Below are 11,632 nucleotides of genomic sequence, written 5' to 3'. Positions count from 1 at the left end.
CCCTGTGCCATTCCACATTATTACAAATAACTTCATTTCTGGACATTTATGGTTTGATTTCTTTGTATGTATGGTCACTTGGGTTGTTTCCGACATCTGGTGAAAATTTCATGTCATTAGCACCTCTAGTAATATATTTACTGAGAAAAATGGTGACGTGTTCAGTACTTATTTTACCCGCTGTATGGACAAGTTAGGAATTAGAATTAAAGTTGGATTTGACAGCAGCTTTAATATTAAAGGAATATTGTATCGCCAATTATTATTTTTTACCTTTTTCACCTTAAATTGAGAAATGATTGGACAAACTTTGAAAATATTGTTTGTGCAATCTGATGTGGTGTTGTGTTATCTTGTTAGCTGGGTAAATATCTATTTTATGTTTGCTAAGCTCATTTGGTTTGGGTCTTCAAGTTATTCATGTGATATTTTGCAAACGATACGGACAAATAGACGCACACATGATTCAAAACATTGTTTCCGTTTGTCGCTGCTGGTGAGCAGTAATCAGTCAGGAGGTTCAAACAGCTTTAATTTACTAAGCTAATTTAGATAAGTGGAATTGTGGAAAAGGACTCCCGCGACATAAAGTTAAAAGCTTTTTTCATTAAACCCTCTTAAAGGAAAACACAGCCTGCTTAGTTCAATCAGGTGAAGCGAGTGTGGACTACAATGGTCGCTCATTAGAGATGAGGTTTACGACTCTTTGAGGTGGCACAGTGGTGCAGTTGAGCTGTCGCCTCTCGGCAAAATGGTTGCTGGACCAAACCCCAACCTAGACCTTTCTAGGTGGAGGATATTTCTGTGTACATGTGGCTTTTCTCTGGATACTCCAGTTTCCTCCCGCAGACCCAAAACGTGGATGCTAGACTAATTTGTAACTCTAAATTCTCCCTAGGTGAGTGAGTGAATGGTTCTTCGTCTCGTTTGTCTTTTTGTGTCTCTGTAATGGACTTGCAACCTGTCCACAATAACAGGTACCAGTAAGGTTGCGACCCAGAAAGGAAGAGCGGTAAAAAAAGATGGATGGATGGATTTATGGTTCTTCGAAGGAAGCCACATCTTGAGGATCTGCTACTCTTTTATAGTTGGTCGCATATTAGTATTAGTTGTGTGTCATTATGTACACACATACTGCTGCGGCCACGTTTGTCAAAAGCACACAAGCCCCTCCCCCTTTTCCTCTTCTTTTTTCATCACAACAGAATACCAAAGGAATTTACGTTTTTGTTTCCTGGTTGCAGTGGTGGGCACAGTTCCCCTAAAGCACTAAAACACTAACAGGGGGATTAATTTCTTGATTAGTGCTTTAGGGTTTTTGCTATTTTTTTTAAATTCATTAGTGGATTAGCACTTTCTGAATTTATTTTATTTAGAAGCACTAACTGAGGTCTTTAAATGTTATTGATCAACATTATTGTTCACAGTTGAGGGTGAAAGCTGTCACACATTTTGTTCATATGCGTGCCACTTATCTATAAGGTCATGTATTAAACTTAAGGCCCCCGGGCCAAATGTGGCCTGCGGGTGACTCCCATTTGGCCCACCAAGGGCACCAAGTGACAACATTCTGCACACAGTAAATAGTGTGTCATGTTGACTCTGAAGAATGTTCCATTATTTTAGTGCTTTAGAATTAGGGGACCTAAATATTTGAGTTAGTGCTTTAGGGTTAGTGCAGCTAATATTTAGATTAGTGCTGCCCATCACTGCCTGGTAGGGATGGTTTTTGACCATTTTCCCAGTACACACAGCCCTGTGAGGACCCACTGTTGTTCCTGGGAACAACAGCCCAGTCCCCACTGGGGAAAATACCTTTGGTGGGTCAGGGTTCAGGTGTGAATTGAGTTTAGGTTAGGTTTAGATGTGTACTGGGGTGGTCAGGTTTAGGGTCCGGCTACAGAAATGAGCGTTAAATGAATGGAAGTCGATACAAAGTCCTTATGAGGGTAGAACAATGTGGGTTTTTTTGTTTGTTTCTATCTGTGGGAAACATGAAGAAAAATATAAGTTACAACCGCCTGCAAATCGATTCCCATCGGTCACTTTTTCAAGCCGTTCAAAACATTCATATCGTGTTAGCAACACGTCGCCACTTATTTCACATTTCTGTCCAAGAAAAACGTGTTTATTGAAAACACAACGCAAACCTTGCTGAGAGGTGATTTGACAGTTTGCCTTGTCTACTGTATGACCAGCACATTACTGTATCTGTGTAAACCTCTAGTGCAAATTGCAGTTTTGTGGAGCATCGCTGGCTGCACTCCAACCATCAGCTGCTGCTGCTGCTGCTGCTGTTGCCCAGCAACATACAGTATTTCATAGTTCAGCTGTGCTCCAGTGCTGAGTAGAATTCAGCTTTTCATCTCTGCACCGCACATCTATATCAGCACTCTGTGTGTGCATGCTGCATCTGCGTCAACATGTGTGTTTCTGTGAAATATGTTGATGAAGATCACTAGTTAAGAAGTGAATTTTCTTTTATTGACTTCCTTTTTCATTAGATACAGTATTTTGAGAACAGGCAACTGTTTTCTCGTGTTATGGGAGTGCTACAGCTAGCTGCTGCGGCTATGTGTCTTTAATAACAGTTAAGAGTGATGACTTTAAAAATATATAGTTTTCACATTAAAGTTACACAAAAATAAAGCTAGATTCTATTTGAAGTCATCAATATTTAATTAGATTCCAACATTTATTACATTCATTTTCTGAGGACATTCTATGATCATAGTTAAATGTTTTCCCTTTTTTTACAGACTATTTCTCTTCATAAATAATCTTTATTTTTACAATTAGGATTAATCTGATTCATGCATCACATATATTTCTAAACTCAAGGAAAACAAACACTGCAGGACTAAAGACATGTTGGTTACAGAGTCTGAAGTATCTTGGGAATTGAGCGGTTTTGGCTACATTGTCAGATCGTGGACTTCCTGCAGTCCCTTTTCTGATGGGGCCGAGTTTGTTCTTGCTGGTTAAGTGTCAAAGCACACATCACAGATACACACTGTACACTGTGAACATTTTTTGGTGCCATTAGCTGCACTTGCCGGGGCTTGCCTCATTATCCCAGGAGTAGCAGCTTTGAGATTTCTCCAGTTTAGCATTCATTATTAAAGACCTTCTTGATCATGTTCAGTTTAGGGCCCGGGCTCAGAGACTCGCTCCGTGTTTTCTCCTCATTTGGCGCTGCTGTTTGGCCCGTTTGTGTTTTATACGGCGACGAGTCAGCAGCTGAACTTCATCTGACATAATCTCCCCCCTTTATATGAATCATTCACTGCTCGGACACTTAGAAAGAGTTTTCTACGTTAAGCCAGATGATCTCGATTAACGTCGATCCATCAATGCCCAAAGCTTGTAGCCACAGCACACAGAGATCAGCCATGCGTTTGAAAATAAAAGTCAAGATTATAATTTTTTTTCTTTTTTTGCTGCCATCGCTGAAGTAATGATCTGTGGTTGGATTTCACACTTTCACAGGCTGTCTGGTGGGTAGGTGACTGATGCATTTTAATGGCCACGCTTCAGCAATCCAGTAAGAGAGAACAGATTATTTAAATGTTTCATGTGGCTCTTGGAAAACGACAGAGTTTCACATCTGTGCAGGAAGAATTATTATTAAGTGACAGACCTGTTAATGAATACTATCCATTATGCATGGGTCGTTCATAGGCCAGTGTCGAGAAATGGATTAGCAGGAACTGTTGTTTCTGTGTGATTCTTACATACCCGCCATGTGCTCTGTCCCCTCAGCTGTCCCCTTCCCTTTGAGCCACCGCCTTACCATGAAGGAAGTGTTCGACTGCGAAGGCAAACCCCGCGTGGACCTCCTGAAGGCCCACCTGACCAAGGAGGGGCGCGTAGAGGAAGCCGTGGCGCTTCGAATCATCAACGAGGGAGCTGCCATCCTCCGCCAGGAGAAAACTATCCTCGACATCGAGGCCCCAGTCACAGGTATCTGCCACTTAAAACTGAACCTAATGTGGAAAGTCAATATTTAACCTTGTGTTTGATTATGTGGAGCATTTTCACAGTTAAAAATTTGATCTGTCAAAGCAGGAAAAGCATCACTGAAACCACAATTAGGGTATTACAGTCTCCACTATCTTACAATGCACACTGAGATATAATATAAGTTTTGTATATGCGCCTAGATTTTAACTATTTTCAGCAGCAGTTAGCATTAGCTAATCAGAATGATGTCATCATCCTGAGCGAAACATCAATGGTAACCGCTACTAATGCTGCCGAACCTGGTATTTCAAATCGAAATTCAAAATGTGTTCACTGAAAACAATATGGATGGTAACTGGTCCAGCATTTTGATGTGCAGCTCTGACCGCAACTGCAAGTTAGCAGTCTTAGCAACATTAGCAGCGTTAGCAACGTTAGCAGCGTTAGCAGCGTTAGAGGTTGCTATTGTCTCACGATGATGATGTCTTAACAAGAGCCGAGCATCAACAGCAAAGGTTGCATTCCGTTCAGAAATACTTAAATATAAACAACATTTAACCACAACATTTAAGATTGAACTTTTGCATTTAGATTCAGGATTAAATATTTACACACATTATTTAATGTTTATATTCAACATTTAGTAAAAATGAAAGTGTAAGAACAGTGAGCTAAATCACAATAAAGGTTTAGTGGAAATTTTTTACACTCTTACATATGTTAGTGACTTTTTTAACATTTTATTTTACACGTGCCGCTCCATAGATGTGTGTGTTCTGGATGTAAGAAAGAAAGACCACCAGGTCAGGAGAAAAGCATATGAATATACCAATATATTTATCCATATACAGGACTTCAACAAATGTAGTGTGCCTTTCGTGAATTATTTTGAAAATATGGATGTTGCGCTCAATTATTTTCCTGGTGGTGCAGTGTGGTTTTTGTAGATAGACTCCACATTTGCTCCTCTGTCTGAAAAAAATAAAGGATTGAATCCATTTTTGTCGGATGGTCGTCTGCACGCCATTGCCCTGTGAATGCAGTGTAAATGCTCTCATTGATGTGTGCATATTTACTGCGGAGACTGGAGCGGACGCTTTGTAAATTGGTGGTTACACTGATGGAGCCTGTGGCCCATTCAGCATGAAAATCATGCAGTTTTTTTTCTGTAACAACACGTACTGCAAAGCTGAATGCAATTCAAAGCTTGTCTTTATACAGACTAGCCATTAGCTTGTTGATCTGCTCTGAGGTCCTTCTATCTAAGACTATAGCTTTTCAACAAAACCCCCCTTAAAATATCTGAACTTTCCCTTTAACTTCAGTTGAGGTCTCAGTCTTCTCATTTAAATAAAGGCCTAATGCCTTCAGCTCATGGTGGGATGAACTTATTGTTATATATGGGCATCTGTACATTTATTTTACATGCTGACGAGCTGTATGAATCTCAATGCAGCCTGCATGCATGTATTACACGGGTGTTTGTGTGCGGCTCCTGCATCTGTGTGCGCATGTGTGCGTTTGATTGCTTTAGTCACACAAGCAGTCTCCCACACACATTGCTCTAAGCTTCGAGTGGGCGAAGGCCACTGTGGAGCTGATAGGGTAGACGGAAAAGCGAGCTGAGATGGAGGATGAGCAGGAGAGAACGAGAACGAGCGAGGTGATAATAAAAAATTGAAGGCAGCGAGGAAATGAGATGTAGGTTTGCACTCTAGAGCTGTGGTGTTCTCCATAAAAAAAAGGTATAAATCTCCCCGGGGGCTTGAGTTTCTTCCACCCCTTCGAGGCGAGATCTTCTCATTTCTCAGCAGCAGAAGAGGGAGGGCTTTCAGCTAAAGATAATAGAAATATCCCTTTACTACTATATATCAGAAATGCAGCTACTCACAGTGCTTCTGATATTTGTTTTGCAGTTTTGCTCATATGTGACTTTTTTCAGTTTATTGTAAAGCAGAGGGTTCCACATGCAAAAATAAATAAATAAATAAATAAATAAAAACTGTTCCAGTTAATGAGCATGCCAGTGCCAACAGAATAATTGGTCCTTGTGTCAATGTTTACAAACGCAGCCACAATGCTCAGCCATCTTGCCAGAGTCACACTGTATTTTCTGATCTACCTGGCGAAGATGTTGGTTGTTTTTTTTTCTTTTTTGTTTTTGTTGGCAGTCTGTGACACTGAAATATCGAGAAGAAACCTGGCACATTTTAAGTCACGCTTAAAATGCATGCAGACGATGGATAAACAAGATTATTGAGATGTACATACACAATATTCCTTTAAGGTTATGACAAAATACTTTAAAAATAGTTCAGATCACTACTTCAACACTCAAAAAGGGTTTTTAAAAGTAGTCAACACGATTTATTGCCTTTTTACTTCAAACACGTTTCAAATCTTATTTGACAGAATAACCGAGAACAAGAACAAGAACAAGAACACTGGATAAAAAAAACTTGTAAATATATCCATACGTGGGCTGCACAGTGGAGCAGTGGTTAGCCCTGCTGACTCAGTTCATTACAATAAACAATAATAGTGGAGTTCCTGCTTTTACAAACAGATTTTGCACATCTAAATTAAAGTTACTGAATTGTCATTGTTTTTAAAATAGACCATCTTGTAGACACGAACGCTCAAAGCGGCCGAGCCACAGGTCATGTGGTCTAAACGCTGAAGTTGCTAACGTCATTGGAATTGAACAAATTGAACCGGTAAATTTATGCCGTTATACAGACGCGATGCATTTGCTCTAAAGTGTTTTGTGTTAAAAATTTCCTTTAATTATTCTATCCTTTGGATTATTCTCTAAAATATCTTTGAGCTATGAATCTGTTTTTTGAACTTTTTTTAATCGTGTTTTTCTTGCCATGGTTGAGAGTATATATTGTTATGTTGGGCAGAAGTCCCAATTAACCGCTGGATCATTTAGTAAAGTAGGTATTGGTAAGAGCTAAAATAATCAAACATTCAGAATATCTCATGGCTCAGTTCATCTATGAGAGACAGAGCAGATAAGAAAAAAACTCAAAATAAACTGAAAGACAATGAGAGGTAATTATGATTTATCTTCACAAATAAAAACTTAAGATTGCACTTTCTGTTATCAACCCCTTGCAGTGTTGTATAAAGTACCTCAAAGTGATACTTGAGTAAAAGTACAAGTATCTTATCATAAAAATAATTTGGTAAAAGTTAAAGTCTTCTCTAAAAATATTACTTGAGTAAAAGGCTTAAAGTATCTGATATTTTTTGTAAAGTATCAAAGTAAATTTCTGACACAAAATCTACTTAAGTATTAAAAGTAAAAGTACTGAGTAAAAGTGAGCAATTAGATTTTCCAAAATGATATTTATTGGGAGGTGACTTCTCCAAAAAATATTTTTTCTAACGGCGTGCAGCTGTGATGGGTTGTGTACAAGATAATATGGTGTCAGAATGGTATATATTTATACTTCTCATCCAACCACAATTAAATTCACTCTATCCAGGAGACACTTTATCAGGATAGTATTTTTAAGTAATAACAACTCGGAATAAAATAGGAGTAACGACTTTCTACTTCTTACCTTTTTCTAAAAATGTAGTGAGTAGAAAGTACAGATAATTTTGTAAAAATGTAATGAGTAAAAGTAAAATGTATGCTGAAAAATAATTACTCAAGTAAAGTACAGATAGCCAAAAATTCTACTTCAGTACAGTAACAAAGTATTTGTACTTAGTTACTTTACCACCCTGACCCCTTGCTCGTGAAAAGTCACACGGTGTATCGACACTCCAACATTTCACCTCATTCATTGTTTTCTCTGCCAAAATGGACAAAAACACATCAGATAAATGGAAAAAACACGGTCGCATTTGTCAAATCTAAAAAGGGTGGGTTTGTTTGTACTGAGCAACCTCTGACCTCTACCCACAATGCCGTGTGCTCAGAAAACTACAACATGGTTCATGACGTCAACATGAAACATTAAGGCTGTAAAATGTTCCACCGAATAGAAAATAAGCACGATTAAAGTTATAATGCTGTGCTTTCATCAAAAGACCGAGGTTCACACAGAAATACTCGCACAAAGATATTTAAAGAGTTGTTAGTAAAATCTTTAAATGCATTGTCCTCTGGTTGTTTTTCAGTCTGTGGAGACATCCATGGGCAGTTCTTTGACCTAATGAAGCTGTTTGAAGTGGGAGGATCGCCGGCCACAACACGGTACCTGTTTCTTGGGGACTACGTTGACCGCGGCTACTTCAGTATCGAGGTGAGATCATCAATTTAAGCATGTAAAGAAGGAAACTAATGAAAACATCCATCAGTATTCACCTAAAGTAAATAACCCTGTGTGTGTTCTGACAGTGTGTTTTATACCTTTGGTCGCTGAAAATCCTCTATCCAAAGACACTATTTTTACTTCGTGGAAATCATGAATGTAGACATTTGACAGAATATTTCACCTTCAAACAAGAATGTGAGTACTACAGCGGATTGATTTTCTTCCCTTATATATACACTATTCTTTTCTTCCTGTCTTGGTAGAGTCATGCCCTTCTGCAGGAGATATAATGTCTGCTCTTTGCTTGTCAAGTTGAACATGTGTGGTAGTAGAAAAAAGCTGGATCTGTCTGCAGATAACTAAAAATGCAGAGTTGACAGCGAGGCATTTCCATAAAAAAATACGCAAACGTGACCTATTTTACATATTTATCTTCTAAACATTATTTTGCAGTTATTTGTGATGTTTTGTTGTTGTACCTGAACTGTGACTTGAAATAGGCAGGCTGAATTCTTTTTTTTGCACACATAAGAGCTATTCTTCCTTGCCTCGACAGGTAAAATCAAGTACTCAGAACAGGTGTATGACTCATGTATGGATGCATTTGACTGCCTTCCCCTGGCTGCACTCATGAACCAGCAGTTCCTGTGTGTCCACGGCGGGCTCTCGCCTGAAATACACACCTTAGATGACATTAAAAAGGTAACGGCGTCCCGCTTTTAGCTGCTGCATTTCCTCCGTGCACCGTTTCCACGTTGACGCTCTGCTTCTCCGGAGTTCAGCTGGACCGGTTCAAGGAGCCGCCGGCGTTCGGACCCATGTGTGACCTGCTGTGGTCGGATCCTCTGGAGGACTTTGGCAATGAGAAGACCCAGGAATATTTCAGCCACAACACGGTGCGAGGCTGCTCCTACTTTTACAGGTGAGCCGGGCTTTGTTTTCGAACGCAGCGTGTTCGACTTGCCTGTTTGCATTATACTTAAAGGGATAGTTTACACATTTTGAAATGCAGTTTTGTGGTAAAGTTATTAGCTATAAATTTCTTAACCCTTTTCTCGGTAAAAATGCAGCATCCAAGCACTTTCGCCATTAACAAACACAGTCAAGTACATCTGATAAATCATACGATAATGTCATGTGTGTGTGTGTGTGTGTGGGAGGGGGGGTGGTGGTGGTGGGGTGAAAGGTTCTCCAGTGGGTTGAGACAAGAAGGGGCGGAAGACACGAAGCAGGTTGAAGATGGCGCATGCAGAGGCCTTCAGTCTGGGTTGAGCAAAGATTATAAAGAAGTGACTGCATCAGATTTGCACGACATATGAGACATTCCTGCAGGAAGTGCTACAGCTACCTACTGCTGTCATCTGCGCCAAAAAAAATAAACAAATTTCTACAGCGTAAGATGAAACTGACAGCAGTGTAAAAGTTTATAAAATACCATTTGCATGAACCACTTTGACGTTTTCGAGAATGGAGTCATTTGAAAAAGGCTCTATAGCCGCTAGCTTATTAGTCCAGTCATAATTATACTCCATTATCTGCCATTAATGCCATTAACACAGCTATCTACACCATATTAGTTGCTCCTAACCTTTCCACAAAACCCCTCTTTGAACAACCTGAGCTATTCCTTTTGATAACAGTTGTTTTAAAAAAATGATGCCATGCATTTCTAATCCAAAACTTTGTTTTTCCTGCATTTTGATATAAAACAAATGTAGCGCACTGATTAAATTAGCTCATTACTCCCATGTGGCTCATTGCACATCTTCAGTTGCACTTTAGGGCAGTGGCTCACTCTAACAAACCCTCACCCAGTACACTTCGAATGATGCTAAAACTATAGAAAAGAGCATGTTTGCTGAGATTGATCCTGGTTATGAAGACTTGGCAGACGGGGGTTGCTTTACGTTAGCAGTGATAATTAAATCTTTCATCTATTAGGAGACTTACACTGTTTTGCAAGGCTGTGCAAACCCTTGATATTAAAAATAGACGCTATAATTTTAGATGATCAGTGGATAGACACTTGAGTCTGAGTGAAGCTAAAAAGAGCTAAATGTTTAAAAAAAGGACAAACAGGCAAGCTTGTCCTCAGAGCTTACGAATAGCAGCCTTACAGCTATGCTACAGCAAGACAAATGAGAAGGCAGCCCTGTCCTGATATTGTTGTGGGATGGATGAGAGCTGTGGAAGTAGGTGGTGGTGAGGAGAAGAGATTAGGTGGCAGTTATAGTGAGAGTTTTCTTAATGAAGATTCAGAACAGGACAGACCCCTGCGTGGGTGCTGCACTTCTGCTCGAATCAGAACGAAGTCAGGAGGACTTGCTGTGTTCTTCTGCAGAGGAGGAAAGGATTTTCTGGACTGTGTGTGCAGGACAGCTGCAGCTGGGAGTCACCTCAGTACACCAACGTAATTGTTTCGTGTGTTTGCGAGTCCTAGCGGAAGTATAAAATATTTGCTTTAAATTGGATTCAATTTGCTTTAATGGTGTTTCAGATCCAACCACATTGGCAGATAAAAACATTTTAGCCTGTCGACTTGGTCTGTGTTCACTGGTCACAGAATTTAAGTTACCAATTAACCTAACAGGCATTTTTTCTGGTCTGTGGGAGGAAACCAGAGCAACTCGGAGAAAACCCACACATGCACCAAGAGAACATGAAAACTCCACTAAGAAGGACCCCAGGCTGGGAGGCGAACCTGTTTTCACTGAGAGCAGACAGCTTTAACCACCTAATACAATCATGTAAAAGTTAATTTATTAGGAAACTAACATGAAAGTGGGAGTTAGACAGCATTTTTGCCTGAGGGAAAGCACCAAAAGCAGTGTATTGCAAAAAATAAATAAATAAATAAATAAATAAATAAATAACATGGGTTTGCTTTACTTTAACTTCAGGGCAGCTACATGAGGCAAAAACATGAAACAGCTTTTTCAACAGTTAACACATCTGCAGTCAAATCCTGCTCCATCTGGAAAACAGCTTCACAGAAAAACCCATTGACTGTGGCTGATCCCGCTGCGTATCACTGCTCAGCTCATTGATGCTAACTGTGTTAGCTTCAGGCTGCTCATTTGAACTTAAACAAAATGTAAACCCCTTCTGGTAGGTGAGGTTTTTTTTTTTTCTTGTTTTGTTTTTACAGCAAATCCTCGGTTTAGGAGTTGAGCTGTTACAACACAGGTCTCAGGAAGCAGTGAGCATTTAAAGGATAAAAAGATGTCTAAATGAGATCAAAACAATCAGTAAATGTCTGGGCTGAAACTGAATCAAATGGTCATTCATGCATACAATTTCAATACATTATTTTCTGCTCGAACAACTGGCATGAACTCTACAAATATCTTAATTTCATTGCTGTCATTTTTCAAGCAAATTACATATATATATAT

General features: G+C 39.5%; 1 protein-coding gene across 1 annotated transcript in view; it reads left to right on the top strand.

The window, feature by feature from the left end:
• Window positions 1–3,762: 3,762 nt before the first annotated feature.
• The window catches only part of LOC106514051 (serine/threonine-protein phosphatase 2B catalytic subunit alpha isoform), a gene marked incomplete at its 5' end in the record, with an annotated part of 20,115 nt that continues 12,245 nt past the window's right edge, over window positions 3,763–11,632 (top strand). The window contains 5 exon segments of the mRNA XM_014003138.1: window positions 3,763–3,963; window positions 8,101–8,225; window positions 8,321–8,432; window positions 8,794–8,939; window positions 9,020–9,159. Coding sequence (XP_013858592.1) covers window positions 3,763–3,963; window positions 8,101–8,225; window positions 8,321–8,432; window positions 8,794–8,939; window positions 9,020–9,159 — 724 coding nt within the window.

This window comes from Austrofundulus limnaeus, unplaced genomic scaffold (assembly GCF_001266775.1).
Source record: "Austrofundulus limnaeus strain Quisiro unplaced genomic scaffold, Austrofundulus_limnaeus-1.0 Scaffold17, whole genome shotgun sequence".
NCBI classification, from domain to species: domain Eukaryota; kingdom Metazoa; phylum Chordata; class Actinopteri; order Cyprinodontiformes; family Rivulidae; genus Austrofundulus; species Austrofundulus limnaeus.
Note: the sequence above shows the minus strand (reverse complement) of the source record. Positions and strands in the feature narration are given on the sequence as shown.